General features: G+C 52.6%; 1 protein-coding gene across 1 annotated transcript in view; it reads right to left on the reverse strand.

The window, feature by feature from the left end:
* Positions 1 to 499: 499 nt before the first annotated feature.
* The window catches only part of RIPOR3 (RIPOR family member 3), a 46906-nt gene continuing 24262 nt past the window's right edge, over positions 500 to 23143 (reverse strand). Inside the window, exons 4-22 of the mRNA XM_033075380.2 lie at positions 21437 to 21515; positions 21044 to 21067; positions 20855 to 20908; positions 20077 to 20226; positions 19607 to 19670; positions 19206 to 19249; positions 18554 to 18679; positions 15459 to 15604; positions 10594 to 10723; positions 9697 to 10242; positions 8669 to 8805; positions 8273 to 8405; positions 7752 to 7860; positions 6544 to 6708; positions 6250 to 6408; positions 4751 to 4953; positions 2953 to 3036; positions 2061 to 2151; positions 500 to 1342 (exon numbers count right to left, since the gene is read on the reverse strand). Coding sequence (XP_032931271.1) covers positions 1245 to 1342; positions 2061 to 2151; positions 2953 to 3036; positions 4751 to 4953; positions 6250 to 6408; positions 6544 to 6708; positions 7752 to 7860; positions 8273 to 8405; positions 8669 to 8805; positions 9697 to 10242; positions 10594 to 10723; positions 15459 to 15604; positions 18554 to 18679; positions 19206 to 19249; positions 19607 to 19670; positions 20077 to 20226; positions 20855 to 20908; positions 21044 to 21067; positions 21437 to 21515 — 2542 coding nt within the window. The 3' untranslated portion in view covers positions 500 to 1244. The remainder of the gene's footprint in view (positions 1343 to 2060; positions 2152 to 2952; positions 3037 to 4750; positions 4954 to 6249; positions 6409 to 6543; positions 6709 to 7751; positions 7861 to 8272; positions 8406 to 8668; positions 8806 to 9696; positions 10243 to 10593; positions 10724 to 15458; positions 15605 to 18553; positions 18680 to 19205; positions 19250 to 19606; positions 19671 to 20076; positions 20227 to 20854; positions 20909 to 21043; positions 21068 to 21436; positions 21516 to 23143) is intronic.

Here is a 23143-nt window from a genome sequence, read left to right on the forward strand (position 1 = left end):
GAGCTCCTGCTTGACCCACGTGCACACAAGGGCTGGGGCTGGGTTTGTAAAGGGATTTAAATGTTACTGTAAGGACTTGTGGAGGCAGAGCTCCAGTTCAGAGTGGAGGATCCCCATCTCTGCCTGCACCTCCAATTCCCATTCTGGTCTTTAATTGCACAATTATATTCTGAGGGTAAGAGGTGCAGCAACTCAGGCACACCCTGGTTGTTTCTGCAGGAGCTGGTGCTGACCCTGTTTGCAGCTGCAGCCTGCACATGCTGCTGTTTGAATGCCAGTACTTACCTTTGGTTTATGTTTTTAAAGAAACCTTCACTGGAGGAGAGAGTTCACCAAAGAGGAACAGGACAGGGCAGATGAGGGCCATGTCCTTTGGGGTTTTTTTAGTGCCTCCTACCTGCCCCCAGGGCTGCAAGCACAGCAGCAGGAAACACTCCCAGGAACTTGTCTCAAATGGTTTATTACAATTTTAGAAAACAGTATGAAATCCAACAAATAAATACCAAATAGAAAAGTTTTATGTGTATATATATATATATATATATATAAATATGTACACACAAGCCCAACCCTTTCAAGTATTGCACCTGAAGCCAGGCTGCTCCCAGGGCACCCTGCAGGCAGGGCTGGGGATCAGCCCAGCCAGAGTGGAGCAGGAGGAGAAGTCTTGGTCTGTCACTAAATTCAGAATTTTAAAAAGCCAACCTGTCCCTGCCTCAGTCAGACCTGCACATGGCAAATCCCCTGCAGCCCTGCTGCTGAGCACACAGCTCTGCAGAGCCTGCAGCAATCACCAACAACTTGGAGAGCACCAGGTCTTCCTTCTGCAGATAAATTGCCCAAGCAAAGGAAACCACCAAGGATTTGTTCTCCTGACAGGGCAGTTGATGGACTGGGAGATGATCATTTCTGTCCTTGGAGAATGCCTGATTAATAAATCACTTCCTAGGAAAATAGATCATATTGGACAGAGTTGGAGCAGGGACAGCTAATTCCAGCAAGATGGAGATTTAAAATCCAGTTAAGACTTGGAGAGATCCCAGTTTGCATTTGTCCAGCACTTGGCATTTCATCATGTGCCTAGAGACAGAAAACACATTCCAGGCTGCATCATGGAGATGACAAAGATTCCCTTTGGGAAAAGCCTGTCCTGGGCAGGAGGCAGCAGGGACAGAACAGAAGGACACCAGACAAAGCCAAACCCTCAGGTACCCGTGTGGGATCCAGCTCCTCACATGCCTGTGCTAAAACACTGTGATTTCAATCTCAGCCTCCTGAGCTGTTTCTCTCAGCTCACAGCAGATCCTGTCCATCTTCTCGAAGGCTTGTCGGCCCCGTTCCCCTGTGGAGAGAGAAAACAGCCCCTGCTGAGGGACAGGAACAGCCTGAGGGACACTCCTGCCACAGCCCTGCTTGGGAGGGAGGACTCAGCAGTGACAAACACATCCCTCAGGGAAGAGTCTTCCAAACCCATGGAAAGTCAGGAGTCCTGCAGGGATTTCCATGAGTACCACAGCTGGAAAACCTGGCATGCATTGAGCCTGAGAGTTCCTGTGGGGCAAGGCTGGAGATCCCCAGAGCTAAGCCTGGCTCAGAGTGGGGTTTGAAGAACAGAACAGGGAATGGTTCCTGCATGACCTGGCCATGCTCTGGCAGCTCTCCAGCTGTTGGGCCCACAGGAAAAGCACAAATACTGGGCAGGAGCAGATGGGGAGCACTGGCATTTGATCAGGTGCCCTCCACTGTCACTCACTTGTCACTTGGATTACAGTGAAGCAACGAGTAATGAACCAGCATAAAACCTTCAGTCCTTATCTATGACCTTTTCAAAAGGTTCCTAAAGCACTTAATCCTTCAGGTTCTCCTTGGTTCTGTAAACTTCATCAGGGGCCCTTGGCTGTTATGTGTGATGTAAAGTTTATCTTCATGGTATGAAGCAGCTGTTCATGGGATACTCCTGTTGTCCTGGATGTGTTCAGGCTGAGCTTGAGGCCCCTCCTGGTCCTGCACTATTTCACAGGATTCTCTCAGACCATTTTAAAGCTGTACAAAAGCCTTACCAAAGGACAGTGTGGTTTCCCTGGCTGCATTCCTGACTTCCTCTGTTTCAGACTGGCACAGGTGGGCAACCTGCTCAATGCTCTCCACAGCCTGTTGGAGAAAAGAAGAATTTACTTCAGCAGCTTTTCAGCAGTTTGGTGGACATTTTTTACAAAGCAAACACAGACACACAAACTCCCATCTCTGACACCCAAATTCCAGCAGGACCTTCCTTTTCCCCAACATACTGGGATGCAGTTACATTTCCTGACATGGTCTCACCTCTGTTTGCTTCTCTCCTGTTTCAGGGCATCAGAAAGTGTAAAAGTTCCAGGGTACAGGTCAGGGTTGTGGGATTATTAAATCAGTATCACCCAACAAGGATCTTCACTGAAAGGGTTAATCCCAGCTGGTGCTTTATAAATGGAATTTAAGGCCCTGGTTTGCTGTTGTGTGAGCACCAATTTGCAGACATTGGTTCAGTATTTGTGTGCAAACCTATCACAGCTTAGGGCTCTTGGGAAGGTTTAAATCTGTGCTGTTTCTTATAACAGCAATGCAAATATTACTTTTGTTTTCTGACTTTAATCAGCTATTGTTAAAAATACCCCCTGATTTAATTCACATTTCTGCAGTTAAATGTTTAGCAGTGACTGATACAGAAATGCTGCTCGTTTATGGAGTCAGACCCTGCCCTTCCCCACTGAGTATCCCGAGTTCCCCACCCTGGTGCTGTGCCTGGCAGGTCAGACACTCCCAGGTGCCAGAGCTCCCTCTCCATTCCCTGGCAATAATGCATTGACAGTGTGGAGCCGTGGCACACAGAATTTCCCAGTGCCAGGGACCCTGGCAGCTGGAAGCCAGCCGGACACATCTGATGGCAGCCTGGGCACAGCAGGGCCAGGAGCTCACCCTGAGGTTCTTGAGAGCCAGGCACGCAGCCTGCTGCAGCCTGGGCTCGCCGTGGGACAGGGCATCGGTGTAGAACAGCACAGCCTGCACACAAACACAGCAGAGGGAGAGTCAGAGGGGCAACAGGCACCCAAAACGAGGGACAGGAGCCGATTTACCCCATGAACAAGCACAGGGAGGGAGCAGGGGAGCACCGGGGGCCCAGGGGCTCCTGCCCAGCTGCAACAAGGCCAGGAGAGCACAGCGGTACTGGGGGAAACTCCCTGCTGTCCCTGGTGTCCCCCTGGTGTCCCCACACTGTCCCCAGTGTCCTCCTCATTCACAGAATCACCAGGTTGGAAGAGACCTCCAAGATCATCAAACCCAACCCAGCCCTAACACCTCAGTAACCCAGGGCACCCAGTGGTGATGGTGATCCAGGGGTGGTGACTCCACCACCTCCCCGGGCAAAGCACCCCAGTTCTTTATTATCCTTTCTGTAAATATCTTTTTCCTAATATCCAACCTCTATCTCCCTTGGCACAGTTTAAGTCTGTGTCCTCTGGTTCTGTCAGTGCTGCCTGGAGAGACACCAACCCCAGCTGACAGAGGCACCGTTCAGGAGCTGTGAGAGTGATGGGGTCACCCTGATCTCCTTTTCTCCGGGATGAACAACCCCAGCTCCGAGTTCCTCACAGGTTTGTGTTCCAGCCCCTCACAGGTTTGTGTTCAGCACTCACAGGTTTGTGTTCCAGCCCCTCACAGGTTTGTGTTCCAGCACTCACAGGTTTGTGTTCAGCACTCACAGGTTTGTGTTCCAGCCCCTCACAGGTTTGTGTTCCAGCCCCTCACAGGTTTGTGTTCCAGCACTCACAGGTTTGTGTTCCTGCACTCACAGGTTTGTGTTCAGCACTCACAGGTTTGTGTTCCTGCACTCACAGGTTTGTGTTCAGCACTCACAGGTTTGTGTTCCTGCACTCACAGGTTTGTGTTCAGCACTCACAGGTTTGTGTTCCTGCACTCACAGGTTTGTGTTCCTGCACTCACAGGTTTGTGTTCAGCACTCACAGGTTTGTGTTCCTGCACTCACAGGTTTGTGTTCCTGCACTCACAGGTTTGTGTTCCAGCACTCACAGGTTTGTGTTCCTGCACTCACAGGGTTTGTGTTCCTGCACTCACAGGTTTGTGTTCCAGCACTCACAGGTTTGTGTTCCTGCACTCACAGGTTTGTGTTCAGCACTCACAGGTTTGTGTTCCTGCACTCACAGGTTTGTGTTCCAGCACTCACAGGTTTGTGTTCCTGCACTCACAGGTTTGTGTTCCTGCACTCACAGGTTTGTGTTCCAGCACTCACAGGTTTGTGTTCCTGCACTCACAGGGTTTGTGTTCCTGCACTCACAGGTTTGTGTTCCAGCACTCACAGGTTTGTGTTCCTGCACTCACAGGTTTGTGTTCAGCACTCACAGGTTTGTGTTCCTGCACTCACAGGTTTGTGTTCCAGCACTCACAGGTTTGTGTTCCAGCACTCACAGGTTTGTGTTCCTGCACTCACAGGTTTGTGTTCCAGCACTCACAGGTTTGTGTTCCTGCACTCACAGGTTTGTGTTCAGCACTCACAGGTTTGTGTTCCTGCACTCACAGGTTTGTGTTCCAGCACTCACAGGTTTGTGTTCCAGCACTCACAGGTTTGTGTTCCAGACCCTCCCCAGCCTGTGGGGGTGAGCATTCCCATTCCCCGCTGTCCCCCCCCATTCCCCGCTGTCCCCTGTCCCCACTGTCCCCATTCCCCGCTGTCCCCTGTCCCTGTCCCCGCTCTCACCCGAGCCCGGAGGTTGCCGCTGCCGCTGGCCCGGGCCAGGCACGCCGTGGCCGCTTTGCTCACTCGGTGGTTCTCGTCCAGCTGCAGCATCCCCAGCAGCCGCAGCGTCCTGGGCAGCGGCTGCAGCCGGCTCAGCCTCTTCCCCTTCAGCCTCTTGAGCGTCTTCAGCCGCCCGGGGCACTGCAGCTCCTCGATCAGCATCACTGCGGGGAGCGAGCGGCGCTCTCAGCCGGGGACAGACCGGGACACAAACCGGGACAGCCCGGGACAGCCCTCTGTCCCCTCTGTCCCCCTCTGTCCCCCCATGCCCAGCCTGGGACAGCACAGCACTGCTCGAGCTCTCAGCCCCCTCCACAAGCCCCCACAAGCCCATACCAGGATTATTTTTAAATAATTCTTTTCTAACGCACAGAAAGTTTTGGAGTGCTCTCACATGTTGGACAAGACTCAGTGAGGCACTGGCTACCTCCAAAATGCACCTTAGTAACCTCTGCGATTTTATTGCTCTTTTCTGTGCTGAGCCCAGCTACAACAGAGACTGCACTCGGTGCTTGGATCCAGCTGGAGGCTGCTCCTGACCCTGTGCCTGCTCAATTTTGGGATATCCCAGAGCACTTTTCAGGGCACTGAGGATAAGCCATCCTTCACACGGGTTTGTTTGCACATGCCCAGATACGGGAGTCAAGCACGCTTTTCCTGTTCTGATTAAAACGACACGGTCACAAGGGGAATAAAAATGGAAACGGTGTCAGTGCGAGGGCTGGGCTGTTTCCTGCTCTGAGCTGCACCTTGGGCAGCAGCCGGGGGAGCAGCGCTGCAGGAGGAGCCCAGCACTGCCAGCACCTTCCTTAGCCAGACTGGCCAGGAGGAACCAAGCACTGCCAGCACCTTCCTTAGCCAGACTGGCCAGGAGGAACCAAGCAGTGCCATTACCTTCCTTAGCCAGCTTGGCAGGAGGAGCCCAGCAGTGCCAGAACTGCCAGAACCTTCTTTAGCCAGCCTGGCCAGGAGGAACCAAGCACTGCCAGCACCTTCTTTAGCCAGCTTGGCCAGGAGGAGCCAAACAGTGCTATTACCTTCCTTAGCCAGCTTGGCAGGAGGAGCCAAGCACTGCCAGAACTGCCAGAACCTTCTTTAGCCAGCTTGGCCAGGAAAAGCCCAGCACTGCTATTACTTTCTTCAGCCAGCTTGGCCAGGAGCAGCCCAGAACTGCCAGCACCTTCCTCAGCCAGCTTGGCCAGGAAAAGCCAAGCACTGCCAGCACCTTCTTTAGCCAGCCTGGCCAGGAAAAGCCAAGCAGTGCCATTACCTTCTTTAGCCAGCTTGGCCAGGAGGAGCCCAGCAGCTGCCAGAACCTTCTTTAACCAACTTGGCCAGGAAAAGCCAAGCAGTGCCAGCATCTTCTTTAGCCAGCCTGGCCAGGAAAAGCTCAGCACTGCCAGAACTGCCAGCACCTTCTTTAACCAGCTTAGCCAGGAAAATCCAAGCACTGCCATTACCTTCCTTAGCCAGCTTGGCCAGGTGCTTCTCCAGGCTTCCAATGTGATGCCTCTCCAGGTACCGATAAAACTGGAATAAAGTCACTGGTTCTGTTTGGAAATGTGAGGAGGGGAGCAACCCCTCACAGGTGAGGATCTGCTCCAGCAGCCTCTGCAGCACTGCAGGGAACAGAGAACAGCAGGCTGGTTACATGGAAGCTGCTGGAAGCAAGTGAGAGGTTTGGGGTTGGGGGTTTTAGTGCACAAGGACAAGCTCAGCACTGCACAGAAATGACTCAGCCTGGCTCTGTGTACCTGTCTCCAGGTGGCTGGGGTACTTCTCCTTCACTCTGAGCATCATTGTGTACTTCAGGGCATGGCGGAACCTTTCTGCTGAGGTCACCAGGATGCTGCTGCCAGGCTCTGCCAGATCACTCCAGATTTTCAGATATTGCTTCTTCTTTTTGATCTTCTGAATAACTGAAACACAACATTTTAAAGTCAGTGAGCTCCAGCAGATTTGGGATTTTACAGAAGTCAGGCACAGATGGCCTAGCTGGACAGGGCAGCACTAACTTGTATTTGCATTGGGGATGGTTTTGTTAAAAACGGAACATTTGCTGCCCAATGTTCACACCTGCAAGTCTCCTAAACTGCCATCAGCAGCTCTTCTGCCTCTTATTGTTCCCTTTATCCCAGCACCAGTCAGTTCCAGAACATTCTGGGAGTTTCAGTGGTTGCCCTCCTGACAGCCAAGGAGGTTTTTTGGGATCCTGCTCATGTTCCTTGCCCAGGGCAGAGCCCTGAGCTCGGGGCTCTCAAACCCTTCCCAAGAGCACAGCAATAATTCCCTGTGGTTCCTCATTCAGACCCTCATCCCTCACTTTCACCTGCAGACAGGGAGCTCCTGCATTTCAGACTCCCACACTGCACCAGGGAACAGTTTATTCTCACATCCTCCAGGATAAAATCTGGCAGCAAATGCTTCCAACTAAAATCTGCATTCTTCCTGCTGTATTTACCAAGATGAGAACAAAAGCCTTCCAAGCCTCTCCTTGTGCTTTATCATTTTGTCCTGTCCAACAGCCAATGGAAGAGTTTTGTAGTGGGAAGACCTGAGATAGAATTCTGTGCCCACCAAACTCTTCTGGCAAGTGGGCACAGAATCTGGGCTGTTCTCTTACCAAGGAAAAGCACAGCTATAAAAGAGGATTTTATTAAAGCTGCTCTGCTGCCCTCTGCAAACTCCACCACCTACAACATCCCTGTTTAAGACATACCAGCTCAGCTACTCTTTTTCTGAGACCACCTTCTCCAAATTTTTTCCTTCTGTGTAGAAGAAAAAATGAACCAAAAAGTGAGCCCTGTTTTTCCTAAGAATCCAGATAAAAGAGGAGGTTTACTGATGTCAGTGCTTGCAAGGAATTTAGAATGAAACCCCTGGGTCTGGGGAGGTTTGAGCAGGCACAGCAGGGATGCTCCTCTCCCATCTCTGCACACCTTGGAGTGAGGCAGGTACTCACTTTTCTCAACAGACAGATCCAGCACATCCCCCAGGACTCGTGTCTGCTCTGACACCTCTTCCAAAATGCTCTCCTGGACCACCTGGGCTACATTTGGTGTCCTCAGTTTCTGAAAGGCAACAGACAAGTCAGGAGCTGAACCTAGGGCAGGATCCAGCTCAACAAATGAGGATTTGTTTTTTAGAATCCAACTTTTGAGACATCCCCAGCTGCTCTCAGAAGGCCCCCTGCCCATCAGACACCTGCCCTCTGTTGGAGCAGCTTTTCATTCCTTAAACATCACCCAAGCCAAGGCTGTGCATTTGCAGCTTTGGGCACAGAGGCATTGCTCAGAGCTCCAGCAAAACCCAGAGGCTGAAAGGAGGCAGCAGAGTTTCGGGTGAGATGTTCTGTGTGCACACTGCATTAATGCACCCAACTTCCACTCTGCTGTTACAAAACAAACAGAACATATCAAACCCTCTGTAATCAGAATCAACAGCGACAGGCAGTGCCCTGGAAACCCCCAGGCTGCTCTGTACCTGCAGGAGACCTTTGCACAGCCTCAGGTGTGTTATCAGCAGCATGTCCAGGTTGTCATCCCCAGTGGTTACATCTCGTGCTTCTGCTCTGGTGTCACAGCTCAGGGACTGCAGCACATTGTCATTGTACGTGCTGGGAGGGCAGGGAAAAGAGAGTTACAAATCTCTCCACTAAACAGAACTGAAGATGTCTCAACAGGGAGCTGAGAAAGAAACCAGGTGGCATGGAACAGAAACCACTTTAATTGCATTTAATTGAAACTTTAACTGCATTTATAACCCTCTCTGAACACACAGTGAGATGTTTTGTGCTGGGTTTGACAGCACAGCTGTTTCCCAGCCCAGTGTGGCGTTGTGGGAGCCCCTGTGCCTGTCCCAAAGTGCTGCAGCACATACCTGACACTGCCTGTCCTCACACTCCCAAACAGGGACAGCTCGTCAGCACTGCAGTCAGCGTTCAGGAAATCAAAACTCTCCAGCACTGTCTCCACCATTAAACTCTCCATAGAGGAATGTCTGTGAAGTGTCTTTAGCTGTTGGTGAAATGGAAGCAGAAATTCTGTTATTTGTAGATGGCCAGCCATTTTGTGGTTTTTAAATCACTCCTAATAATAAATCACTTTTCTGATTTCATTCTTAGCACATCAGGGAAATCTGCTCCTGGTGCAGCACTCTGACCCCAAAATAATGTTGCTAGTTAAATTCAAGACACGTTTCAATATTTTAATTTCTATCTCTATGCCTGCTGAGGCTGGTGAGAGCTGATATTCTCTGCATCTTCTGTCACTAACACACTTCTCACTCACTGCCTGTTTCTGAGCTCAAAGCACCAAACCTGGGGGCTGTTCATTCCAGCACAGCACCCAAGAGCTTCGTGTGAACCTCATGGAGCCTCTACCTTTGTCCTCCTTGGAAAGGCTGCTCTCAGGGCACTTGGTTTAGGTTTTAAATTCTGTTTTTCCAGGGGTTTCACTGGAGCAGGAGCAGGGCAGTTGTGCTACCATCAGTTCTTACTGCAGCCCTCCCCAGACCCGCAGCCCAGCCCTGATGCTGTTCTGCAGGACAGAGATGTCCAGAGGACAGAAACGTCCAGAACCTGCGAGCAGCCAGACCCCGGGACCTGGGGGAGCTACACCGAGCTCGGAAAACACCAAAAGGTCCAAAACCAGCCCAGGGGCTGAGCTCAGCACGGACACCCAGCCCGGGCTGTGTTCAGGAGCTCCCACCTTCCCTTTTCCCTTTTCCCCATCCCCGCTCCGTGCGCTCCGTGCGCTCCCCGAGCCCCGCCGCTCCCCGAGCCCCGCCTGACCTCTGCTGGCCAAAATCGGGGCTGGGGCCGAGCCAGGGGGACTGAGCAGCCACAGGGACACCGAGCTCTGCCCGCAGCGACAGAGAGAGCCACGGACAGCAAATCACAGCCGTACCTTCAGCTTGTCCCTCAGGGACAGAACCTGGCACTCCAGCTTCTCCAGCGGGGCTTGTCCCTCCCCACGCCACTTCAGCAAATTCAACACGTCCTGCAGAGCCCTGTCCATGGGCTTTGCACGCCCGTCTGCTCTGAGCTCGTGTGCAGCACTCCAGCTTTTCTGGCTGATGTTTTCCTGCTCGGCCAGGCGGCTCCTGCTGTGCCGGCTGGGGAGGCTGGAGGGGAACCCAGCCCCGCACGGGGTTTTCTTCAGGATGTCCAGAGTGCTGTGGCCAGGGACAGGCTGCTGCTGCTCCTCTGCTCCAGCCTCTTGGATCATCACCAGGGGCAGCGCCCTGTGCTCCAGGGCTGGGGTCGTGCTCCGGGACTCTGCCCCTTTCTGATCCTCGGAGCTGAACGAGTCTCCCTCGCTGGTCTCCGCGGGGTTGTGGGGCTTGTTCCTCCCGGGGACATCGAAATCACAGGCAGCCAGGTAGCTCAGGATGCTGGGAGGCTGGGCTTCCTCCCCTGCCGGCCCCGGGCTCTGCCTCTGCTGCAGGACAGACTGCACGGGGATGCCCGGGTGAGCTGGGTAAGCCCAAGGTCCCACCTGGGACAGGGACTCTGATGCCCTGGCTCCCAGGTTGGGTCCCAGCACAGACTGCAGACACCCACACCCCACCCCTGCAGCTGCTGAGCAGAGCTCTGTTCAGGGTTTTTTAAAAATACTTTACAAAATCTAAAATACAACTCAACAGAATAGGGGTTAAAAGAAAAATTTAACAAAGCCCCCAAAATAAACTGCAAAGGCGCCAGAGTGCTGCTTTCACATTTCTGAGTGTGCTCCTGAGCAGCCCAAAATCCCAAACCCCATCCCCAGGTGTGTGCTCTCCTGTTCTCTGCTCCCTGTACTCACCAGGTAGTACCTCTCTCTGAAGCTGGGTGTGTTTGGGGGGGTCCAGTTGTACAAGGAGCTCTTCCTGCTGCCCACAGAGAACTTGGCAGTGCTTCCAGGGGACAGGAACAGGTTCTCAGTGTCAAAGGGGCTGCAGCAGAAAACAAAGGCCCAAACAAGTGTCAGTGGGAGCAGAGAGCACAGAGGGGTTTGAGCAGGGATGTTTGGTCAGCAGCACTCAGAATAAAATCAAACTGCCTCTCTGCCAGTGTCTGACTGCTCCAGCAATCAGAGAAGGACACAGGCAGAGAGGCTGTGGGTTTTACACAGAACTCTGCACACCCTCCAGACAGAAACCTGGGCCAGAGCCTTTGGAAGAGGAGCCCAAGGTCCCCAAGGCCGAGGTGCTCTGTCCTGGGCTGGCCCAGGCACAACCCACAGGGGAAGGAAACACAACACAACACGTGTGATAAAGGAGAGCTCCAGCTTCCCTCCTGCAGAGCACACAGCACCTGGAAAAACCAATACAACCCCTCATTATCCTTCCCCTGTTAATCACCAATTCCTCTGGCTGGCAGGGGAAGCCTGGGCAGTGCTTCTTGGCAGGTCCTGTGGCTCCTGCAGGCAGGGATGAGCCAGTTACAGCCCCAGAGGATGCCGGCTGTGGGCTGCAAGGGTTTGTCAAGTGCTGCTCCAAAGACTTCCTAATTACCTACTCCATCTCAGCCATTAGTTTCTCAACCTCTTTGCAAAGCAGTCTAAGGAAAGTCCCATGAATTATCCCCTGGGATGCAACTCAGCTAACCAGGAGATGGAAAACACATTTCAAGTTAAGTAAAGCAAGTTTGGTTTCTGCATGCGTTACTTTTTACTGCCTATTGAGATGCCTTAGGGCACCAAAAGAAAGTTTGTTTTTCCACTTTTGAAAAATGCGAGTTGTTTGCACCAAATCTGCAGCCTCAGTGATTGAATATAACAACCAAAGAACAGGATAAAAGCAGCTGAGTTCAGCTGTGCAGTGCAGCAGTGAGAACAAGGGCTGATCAAGCGCAGGGAAATGAATTTCTGCTCTCTAGCAGAAGTTGAAGAGCAGAGTGCCAGCCTCCTGGAGCTGCCCAGGGAGGCTCTGCAGAGCATCCTGCCCAGGTGAGAGCTCCTGCTGAGCTCAGCAGATGCTTTGGGAGCTGTCCTGAGCCAGGTGAAGGGGCTGAGCGAGGCAGTGGCACCAGCTGGGCTCCATCACAGCCCGTCCTACCCAGGGGAGCAACATCTGCTCTGACTCAGGGCAGAAATAAATCGGGTTTCTGACAGCAACAGCCTTTCAGCCAAAGCCTGCTGTGTTTACTGATGGAAGCAAATTAACAAAAGTCACAGGGATCCATTCCTCAGATTTTTCGTTTTTAGCTTTTAATACCATGATGCTGTAATGCAAAATGACACTTCTAGGAAAGCAACAAGAACAAACAAAATCTGCTTTGCCCCTGTGACAATTCCTGAAAGCCTCCAGCAAAATGCAGCTCTTCAGCTGCTCCAGACAAGGTCCTGGTCCTGCAGGGAATGACAGAGAGGGAGCAGAGGATGGATGCTGCTCTGGAGCTTCTGTTATCTCTGGGCTCCTTGGGCTCCATCCAGCATCTCCCTCCCCATTTCCCAGCACACAAATCCTCACACTGGGACACTGATCCCTCTCTCCCAGCACTCTGACACAGACAGAAGCCAGGGGGATATTCCAGGGCAAGCCAGAGGGATTCAGTCAGATGGAGGGGGCTTTCCCCAGACACACTTTGAGCCATTCCAAAGCTGGGATCTGTCAGGCAGCAGGCTCTGCAAGCAGACTATTGTCTTTGATTGGCACGGGCTTTTCCTCAGTTTGTTTAGTCACTTCCTGAAATCATTGACATAAAACCTCTGCAAAGGTAAAAACTTTTGCAGGAATGTCATTGTTTAACCTTAAATTGTGGAGCAAGTACTTTGATGGGGGGTGTGGGGTGGCTGTGGCTGAACTGAAAGAAAAAGTGGCTCCACATTTCCTGTCCACATTTCCCAGCCAACATCCACTTGCCTGCACAGGATTATCCAGCAACAGCTTTTCAGGACTGAAAAACTCTATTAAAAAAAATAAAAATCTAAAGTGACCCACAAGTCTGATCATCTCTGTTGTCCCCATTCTGTGCTTCAGTCACTCCCCTCCTGTCCAGCCACTCCACAGATTCAATACCCCCAGACCACAGGACAGAATTCCCTGCCTGAACCCCACTGCTCAGCTGTGAGTCCAGGCTTACATTAATACCCCCAAAAAAAGCCAATTCTAGTCAAGTGGACTGGACTCACTGTTAATAATGAGGTTTTTCTTTCCCCCACCAAGCCCATGGGGAAATGCCCATGGAATTGAGCACAGAGGGGTTGTTGGGTGTCCAGGGCACCCAGCTTGGCTCAGCAGCAGCTGTGAGAGCACAGAACTGCCTCTCCACCCACACCTGCATCTGTCAGAGCAGGACTGGCAGCAGGTAAGCAGCCCAGAGTAAAACCAGACCTTCCTTTCTCCCTCTGCCTTTGGGTTCTGTGCTGCTGCTGCTGCAGGAGCCCCTGAGAGCAGAGTGGCTCTGACTGGATGGTGCCCCTGGATCCCAGTGCAGGGCACTGCTGGAGCTCTGAGAAGAGAATACAGCTCTGTCTTTATCCTGCATGTGAGACACAGAACTCAGACTGCTGTTTAGGTTGGCAGAGAACCCAAAGCCTTTTGCCAAACTGGCCAACAAAGCCGTTCTGCAGCGGCCCCAGCTCATTCACACTGCTCATGGCACGAGCTATAAAGGAGCTGAAGGCACTTTTGTTAGAGCCCAGAAGACCAGAGGCCTATTTAAAGAAAATGTACATTTAGAAGCAGAAGAGAGATCTCCACTTGGATTTCTCACAAAGCAGGTCTAGACTGAAAGCTTGCCTCCCAGGGAACTTCGGGTAAATCAGATGGATTTGTTTAGTTATTCCTAAAGCAGAGGAAAAAGCAGCTGTGATTATGAGTGCTCTGTCTCTGAAAACAGAAACACCCTGAGTTATCCCCACACAGCCTCTCTTTTCTGTAAACAGCCTGCCACAGAGGAGAGGCCAGCTCTGCACAATCCACTTGGTGGGACCCCAGCACATCCCAGGAAACTCAAACACAGCAGAGACACAGAGCCGGGGCTCTCAGCGCTGGGAATTCCGAGGGGGGATTAATTCCCAAAGAAAATGAGTCACCAGCAGCCCTGCTGCCAGCCCCAAGGGCTGTGAGATGCTGTCCCAGATCCTCCTGCCAGCCCAAAGCTGAGCTGAGACCACAGCCAGTGTCCCAGCACGGGCAGGGGAGTTTCCCACAAAGTTTTGCCCCAAATACAATTTGGAGATTCAGGTCATGAGGAGCTGTGCCATAGCCCAGAATGGGAGGGGGTTTTCCTCACCCAGTTCTTTTGTGCATGATTCATTCTGCAGTTCCTGACAGGGAGGACAGGAAGGGAGTAATGCAGCACTGAGACTGAAGGGTTCTGTCTGTCCCTGCCACTGCTGGGGGGTCACAAACACAGCACCAGTGATTTCCTCCAGACTATGAACTATAAACTCCATGTACTGTGGTCACTGTTACAGGAAAAACATCATAAAGAAGGGCAGGCAAAACTCTGCCAAGGTGAGTTTATTTATCATTGACTTCAAGCAGTCTGTGCTAGATAATAACTTCAGGTGCTGTGGCTGGTCACATTTTTCAGCCCAGTTGCAGGTACAAGAACCACAGCATGCACAAGGGACACTCAGAACATGGCATTGGGTCAATAAACTGTTCCTTCCCAGCCCCAGTGTGGAAGCAGAGCTGTTCTGGCTCTCCTGGGGAGACCTGCCCTGGTCCCAGGGTGCTCAGAGGGCTCAGGGCCATGCAGGGCTGGGAAGAGCCCAGAGGGACCTGTGCAGTGTCCCCTGCTCACTGAGGGGCTGCTGCCACCCTGGACAGTGAAATGGAAACAGATTAAAAATACCCTTGATTTGCTGCAAACAGATCTCTGTGTGAGACAGCAGTGCCATAAAGCAGAAACAACAGAACCACCTCAAAACCCTGTGCTGGTGAGTCTGGAGGGAGGAATAAGTGCCAGTGCACCATCCACAACAGTGAGAATTTACTTTTAATAACAGCAGTAGTCCACTACAAAAATCAAATTACAGATTTAAAATATAAAATTTATCACAGCTCCATGGCAATGTTCAGCTGTGTAAAAGCACCTCTGCAAGCAGCTTCCCTGTAGTGCACAAACAGCACCCACAGGTGCTCCCAGTGCACACACAGAGGTGCCCAGCTTTGGGAGAGCTGCTTTTTAACAGATCATAGCCTGGTAACAACTGTCATAGAACTTCAGCTGGGTGTTTTTTCCAGAAACTGCTCCTTTCAGTTCCATTCCATCACCTTTAAGACTTGTCAGTGCTGTGCAGACACACACACATGGCTTGGAGGTGGATTGGCTGCTCCTTGTGAGGAGCTGGGAGCTCACAGGGCACAGGGGAGGTGGCACAGCTGTGGTGGCACCAAAGCAGCAGCTGGGAGGTCACAGGGGAGGTGGCACAGCTGTGGTGGCACCAGAGGAGCAGCTGGGAGGTGGCACAGCTGTGGTGGCACCAGAGGAGCAGCTGGGAGGTCACAGGGGAGGTGGCACAGCTGTGGTGGCACCAAAGCAGCAGCTGGGAGGTCACAGGAACAGCTTCAGCCCCTTGCCCTGCCTGCTGCCACCGTCACAGAGCACAGGGCTGCTCTCCACCCTGCTCTCAGACAGAAAGAGGAGCACGGTGTTGAATGCAGCTCAGGGACAGGCTGGGGAGCCTGGAATCACTCCCAGTGCTGTATCTGTCCCTGCCTGGGCTGTACTTACTTCCAGAGCACCTCCAGCCGCAGTTTGATGGTGCCCAGCTCGGTGATGTCCACGATGATGGCCTGGGGCTTGGTGCTGAAGAAGTTGGTGCTGTCACAGGTCACCACCCCCACCAGGATCGTGGCCAGGCCCCGCAGCTCTGTCACCTGCAGGGACACACACACAGCCAGCCCACCTCAGCAGGGACACAGACACAGCCAGCCCACCTCAGCAGGGACACACACACAGCCAGCCCACCTCAGCAGGGACACACAGACACAGCCAGCCCACCTCAGCAGGGACACAGACACAGCCAGCCCACCTCAGCAGGGACACACAGACACAGCCAGCCCACCTCAGCAGGGACACACAGACACAGCCAGCCCACCTCAGCAGGGACACACAGACACAGCCAGCCCACCTCAGCAGGGACACACAGACACAGCCAGCCCACCTCAGCAGGGACACACAGACACAGCCAGCCCACCTCAGCAGGGACACAGACACAGCCAGCCCACCTCAGCAGGGACACACAGACACAGCCAGCCCACCTCAGCAGGGACACAGACACAGCCAGCCCACCTCAGCAGGGACACAGACACAGCCAGCCCACCTCAGCAGGGACACACACACAGACACAGCCAGCCCACCTCAGCAGGGACACAGACACAGCCAGCCCACCTCAGCGGGGACACACACACACACAGACACAGCCAGCCCACCCCAGCAGGGACACACACACAGCCAGCCCACCTCAGCAGGGACACACAGACACAGCCAGCCCACCTCAGCAGGGACACACAGACACAGCCAGCCCACCTCAGCAGGGACACACAGACACAGCCAGCCCACCTCAGCAGGGACACACAGACACACACACAGCCAGCCCACCTCAGCAGGGACACAGACACAGCCAGCCCACCTCAGCAGGGACACACAGACACAGACACAGCCAGCCCACCTCAGCAGGGACACACAGACACAGCCAGCCCACCTCAGCAGGGACACACAGACACAGCCAGCCCACCTCAGCAGGGACACACAGACACAGCCAGCCCACCTCAGCAGGGACACACAGACACAGCCAGCCCACCTCAGCAGGGACACACACACACACAGACACAGCCAGCCCACCCCAGCAGGGACACACACACAGCCAGCCCACCTCAGCAGGGACACACAGACACAGCCAGCCCACCTCAGCAGGGACACAGACACAGCCAGCCCACCTCAGCTGGGACACAGACACAGCCAGCCCACCTCAGCTGGGACACACAGACACAGCCAGCCCACCTCAGCAGGGACACACAGACACAGCCAGCCCACCTCAGCAGGGACACACAGACACAGCCAGCCCAGCTCAGCAGGGACACAGACACAGCCAGCCCACCTCAGCAGGGACACAGACACAGCCAGCCCACCTCAGCAGGGACACACAGACACAGCCAGCCCTCCTCAGCAGGGACACAAGCACAGCCAGCCCACCTCAGCAGGGACACAGACACAGCCAGCCCACCTCAGCAGGGACACACAGACACAGACACAGCCAGCCCACCTCAGCAGGGACACACAGACACAGACACAGCCAGCCCACCTCAGCAGGGACACACAGACACAGCCAGGCCACCTCAGCAGGGACACAGACACAGCCAGCCCACCTCAGCAGGGACACACAGACACAGCCAGCCCTCCTCAGCAGGGACACAAGCACAGCCAGCCCACCTCAGCAGGGACACAGACACAGCCAGCCCACCTCAGCAGGGACACACAGACACAGACACAGCCAGCCCACCTCAGCAGGGACACACAGACACAGACACAGCCAGCCCACCTCAGCAGGGACACACAGACACAGCCAGGCCACCTCAGCAGGGACACACAGACACAGCCAGCCCACCTCAGCAGGGACACACAGACACAGGCAGCCCACCTCAGCAGGGACACACAGACACAGCCAGCCCACCTCAGCAGGGACACACAGACACAGCCAGCCCACCTCAGCAGGGACACACAGACACAGCCAGCCCACCTCAGCAGGGACACACAGACACAGCCAGCCCACCTCAGCAGGGACACACAGACACAGCCAGCCCACCTCAGCAGGGACACACAGACACAGCCAGCCCACCTCAGCAGGCAGCCCTGGCTCCCTGCAGGGACAGGAGAGCAGAACAGCCCAGGTGAGAGCTGGGAGCCCTGTCCCAGCAGCAGCCCCCCACAGGAGCTGGGCACACCCAGCTGTGCAGCATTCACCTGCTCTAAACCTGCTGTGTGTCCTACTGAGCCCTGAGCTGAAAGCAGGAGGTGTGGAGACATTGGTCATGACTTCCATCAGCTGAGACAAGAACTTTGTCACACAAATGATACGAGTTTTTACAGCAGTTATGGTGACACAGGGATCTGAATTGGCTTCTCAGCTGATCCTCATGTGCAGTGAACGTAAAAAACCATAAAGCCATTTTGGCTCACAAACCAATGGCTCATAAATCCATTTCCAAAGGCAGGAAGCCAGAACCAGAGCCAGTCCTGTGTGAGGCAGGGCAGGGGAGCTGTGCAGGAGCTGCTCTAAGAGGCTGCCAGAGCCAGGGGTGCCCTGGCACAGCCCCAGCAGGAGGATCCAGCCCAGCCCAGGCTGTGAGTGATGCCAGGCTCTGCCCCCACTGCCAGGGCAGGGCACAGCCCAGGCTGGCATTTCCACACAGGAATTTCTGTCCTCAGATGGAGCAACACTGCAGGGACCCAACATCCACACGGGGGAGAAGAATAATATCTTATTATTAAGTTATCTCAATGTCTCCACATTCAGGCTGTACCCTAGAAATTCCCAGATATTGATCTAGGAGTTCTTTAAAAAAACAAGCAAACAAAAAGCCCTAAACACAACCACACACCCCAGAACATGAGAAAGCAGATGCACTAACACAGTTATTAGTGCCAGGAGCAAAGGAAAATCAGGAGCAACGTCCTTCACTAGGCACAACATGGACTAACTGATTTTTTTCTAGCTATGTAAAAAATAGAACTTATTTAAGAATTCTGAGAAAGCCTTGGTAGCCTGAGGGGGAAGTAGCAGCCCTGTGACCCACTGCTTCCAACCCAACCATTATACACCACACCTTGATTTCAAACTTCTCGTGCAGGTTGGGTATAAAAATCTTCTCCTCCTCATCCCACGTCTGGCTGTCATCAGTCTCGATTTTGCCTTTCAGCCTCCATTTCTGGCGCCCCAGTCGCACAAACACCTGGAGAGCACAGACAGGAGGTGTTGGGCCAGCACACCCCACACTGATCCCTTCAGCCCTCAGCTCCCACAGAGGCAAAGCCCAGGGACACAGCAGAGTGGACACAGGGATGGGAGCAGGTTTGAGCCCTGCAATCAGCACCCAGAGCCACGAGCCAGGGCACTGTGCCCTGCACTGGGGGTGCCAGGCTGGGATTCACTGGGAAGGGTGAGCAGGAGAGCAGCCAGGGGACACAGGGCAGTCACATCCTGCCAAGGGAACTCCCAGGAACAGGCAGCCCCTGCTGTCTGATCCCAGGGCAGCCCTGGCAGATTGATCACTGGCATCATTTAACCCCCCCCATATCACCCAAACCACATCCAGCCCCTCTGTCCCTCCCAGGCACGCTGGGGGTGCCAGTGCTCTGCTCTCCTCACAGCAGAGCCTGCTTTTATCTCTGCCTCCTGCTCTCCCCCCACACCTCCCACCCTGCCTCTCACTCCGGGAAGGGAAGGACAAAATGCACAAATAAAGTTGTGTACTGCACCTCGTACTGGTCTCCTGGGCACAGACGAGCAAAGCCCACCAGCCCTGGGGAGAGAAGGAAAATTCCCAAAGTTTGTAGAGCTTTACAAAGCCCCCCAGCACCTCAGCCTGCAATAAATCAAGTGACTCTTTGGGGAACACCCCCTTCTTGTCCTGAGCTCTGTGCAGAAACTGCAGCACCAGCCCAGCACACTCTTAAAAGGACAGCATTTAACCAAGCTGAAAAAAGAAAGTTTGTCTTTGTATTCAAATATAAAATACCGTGGCAGATCTGTTTTATAGCACTGGAGCAAAAACCAAGATTTTATGAAAGGTCTCTGAATAACTGGGCTCTCAGTGGCTCAGATTACTACCCAGAAACCCCAAGTCAAGGAGTCTCAAAGGAAAGGAGAAGGAACCCACCTTTCATCTTCACATGAAACTCTCCCAAGTGCACCTCCAGAGCCCCCTCTATGAAGCACATGTCCTGGAAGAAAGGCTGCAGTCACCAGCACTGCAGGGCAGCTGCCTCCCCACACATCCCAGCTCCTTTAAAGGACCTCATTTCTCTTTTTTATTTTTGAGGGATACACAAACATTTTAACCAGTAAAGGCAGATAAAAGTGTATGAATGGATTCTGTAAAACAGAAAATCTTCCACAGAAGAGTGGAACTCTTTGAGATCATCACTGCCAGTTACTTCCATTACTGGTTTTGTAAAAACAGCACAGCTCATTCCTCCAGTTCTCATCCCACACATCCAGTGGATGCCATGAGAGACCCCAGCACTCAGGATTGTTCATACAATGTGCCTGCATTTTATTCACACACACTTTTAACCCACACCATTTTAAAAAAGCCATTTTTGTGAAGGAGTGTGAAGGATCTCCTACCTCTGTGCACTCCTGGACGTTCTTGTAGAGCTCCAGCAGGCTCTCCCTGGAGGCTTTGGTGGAAGGGGACAGGGAAAAGGCTTGTTTCATGTTGGTGGCCCCATCCCTCAGCCTGCACTGGATGCAATAAGCCTCATAGAGCTCTTCTACCTTTGGGACATGGGAAAGAAGGGGCTGGAGTTACCCTGGCATGGCTCAGGAGTTTTGGAAAGGAACATCAGCAGCGTTCCCTGGCAAAAAACCCAAGAGCCAAAGCAAACCCCTCTGTCAGGGCAGTGCAGGGTGCTGCAGCTCCTGCATCTCACACAGTGCAGCAGTTCACTCATCAATACTTTTTTCAGGAATACAACCAGCTCTGCTTTTTGCAGAGCAGAAGACAAGAAGTCACACTTTGCTCACAGAAAGGGCAGAGCAGGGAGGCAATTCCCTGAGCACAGGGAAATCCCTGCAGTGCCAGCTCTGTCAGCAGACACAGAACTGCCCCTGCGGCCCCTCCTGGGGGAGGAGAACACATCAGGCTTCCCAGAGCAGCATTTTCTGAATAAACTGGCACAAAATGCACACTGGTTTCACAGGAAAACTCAGGTTGGGTCGTGCCCAACATTCAGCCTGAATAGAACCATTCAGGAGAATAAATAAATAAATAAAAATCCCCTCCTGCTGTAAAAAGAGTGGCTCCAGCTTTCAGCAAGTCCCCAGCATTCTCCCCTTCAGATGGATTATAATCAGAGTTTTCCATGTGGATAGACCCCTTACAGGTACAGGTACAAACCCCTACCTTGCTGATGTGAAACTCCAATTTCCTGATGTACCTCTCCACAGAGCGGATTTGCTTTTGAAGAGGGCAGAGAGAGAAAAAGGGAGGTAAGAAATGATTTCCTAAATGTGCCATTAGGTAACAGAGCAGACAGAAAATCACCCATTTTCCTGCACTTGCAGCATTGCACCCCATCCCCAGCAGCCTTACCTTGTCCAGGTCGTAGTAGAAAGCCTGAAAGAGAAAAGGCAGAGGCTGAGGAGGAGAGACTGGCTTTGGAACATCCATGGTGCTTTAAAAGGCTCTGCAAGAGGCACCAGGAACTCCCCAACTGACACTAAATTAATGTTACAGCCCTGATCACTGAGCAGACACAAGGAGATTCAGCCCAGTGAAGAAACATGATCTGAAGAGCACTGCTGGGTATTGAAAATGGGAAATTTCAATTGAAATTCTCACATCCAGGGCTGCCTTGCTTGGGAAACTTCTGATTGAGCTGCTCTGGTGGATCCCACCTCAGTGTTTTAACTGGACAGCCCCAGGTGGGAGGAAACACCTACTTTGTGACTTTTATTGAAGTATTTCACACTGAAAACACCTTACCAATCTCGAGTTCCTCTTGGTATCTTTGTGCCGACCAGAGAGAAAATCCAGCTCAGCCTGATGAGCTTCCAGGTATTCACTGGAGAGAGAACAAGCCCCTGTCAGACCCTCCTGGTGAATTATCTGGGGATCCTTTGGGGAGGTGCTCTCAGCAGAATGGCACAAGCCATGGAGAGGAAACATCGCCTTTAACACACACAAATCACAGATCTCCCTCTCTGATTTCTCTGCTCCTCCCTGCCCCTCTCCTGCAAGGCAGCAGAAAATTTCATTTGCTGGGGAAGTGTCTGCTCCAGGGCCTGAGGGGAGGAACTCAGAGCAGATACCTGCACATGAACACTTGTACCTGAGCACCTGCACCCCAACAAACACCTGCACAGGAACACTTGTACCTGAACACCTGCACCCCAAACACCTGCACAGGAACACCTGCACAGGAACAAACACCTGCACCCCAACACACACCTGCACCCCAACACACACCTGCACCCCAAACAAACACCTGCACCCCAAACAAACACCTGCACCCCAAACAAACACCTGCACAGGGGGCAGGTTCCACCCAGGGCTCAGCAGGCAGAGCTGGGGACCCTGCTCAGGCATCCCTGAACACATCCATCCCTTCTCCAGGATGGGAACTCTGCCAGCTGTGAAGCCCTCGGTGCCAGCTGGCCTCTCTGGAGCTGCTGCACACATGGGCTGTGCCTCAGGACTTTCCACAGGGCCCAAAATCTCAGCTGAGACTCTTCCAGCTTTGCTTTTCGCACACAGCACACTTGGGTAACTTTTTCCTCTCGTGTTTGAAAGGGAACCAGAATCACCTGGTAAACACCACATTCTCAGACACTCTCCAAGCAGTCAGAATAACTTCATTTTGGGCAGCTACACTTGCTCACGTTTGCTTTGATGGATTTCATTTCCCACTGATCCAAAAGCAGCTCCCCCAGGACATCTCCAGCTCTCAGCACCTGCCCAGGAACAGCCAAGGCTGGGCACAAAGCACTCACTCACCCTTCAGAAAAGCTCCATCACTTTTAGCTTTAAGTTTGCTGGAATTATCAGCCTGATGGAATGGCAGCCAGATGGTTAACAGAATAAAGAGTGATTTTCTACAGCTATAAAGAACCAGGCACATAAAATATGTTGTGTACTAAAAATTCAAGCGACTCCAGCACCGAGTGGACTTAGTCTGCATTTACTTAAAATTTGGCCTTTGCATTGCTATTTGATACAGTTGTTTTCTGTAGGTTACTCCAGTCAATTAGTCAGCCCCTCACTTTTGGCAGGAGGCTGATCATGTGGCACTGCAAAACTGGGAACAAATTCTGATCCCCTTTATGGCTTCTCCTCCCTAAGCTCAGATAAATTCTCAGCTCTGCAAAAACATTTGGTTTCCTTGTTTCTTTTAAACCTAAATCCTCTGCTTAGACATCCGTGGGTATTTTTTTATTGGACTAAAAATGTGACACATGTGGCTTTATGCAGTGTCACTACAGTGCATTTCTGTTCTTTGCTGAAGACAACAAACCATGGCCAAAAGGAACAAAAAACCGTGGAGGGCAGCAGTGACACCCTGCAGGGTTTACAAACCCAGGGAAAGGGATTTTATCTGATAGCTGCAGGGTATAAATGAAGTTCCTGTGATAATAGAACATTCTGGGACATCAAAAAGCTGCAGCTTTCAGGTGAACCTGCTTAGACCTTTGC

Source organism: Catharus ustulatus, chromosome 17 (genome assembly GCF_009819885.2).
Source record: "Catharus ustulatus isolate bCatUst1 chromosome 17, bCatUst1.pri.v2, whole genome shotgun sequence".
In the NCBI taxonomy this organism is placed as follows: Eukaryota; Metazoa; Chordata; class Aves; order Passeriformes; family Turdidae; genus Catharus; species Catharus ustulatus.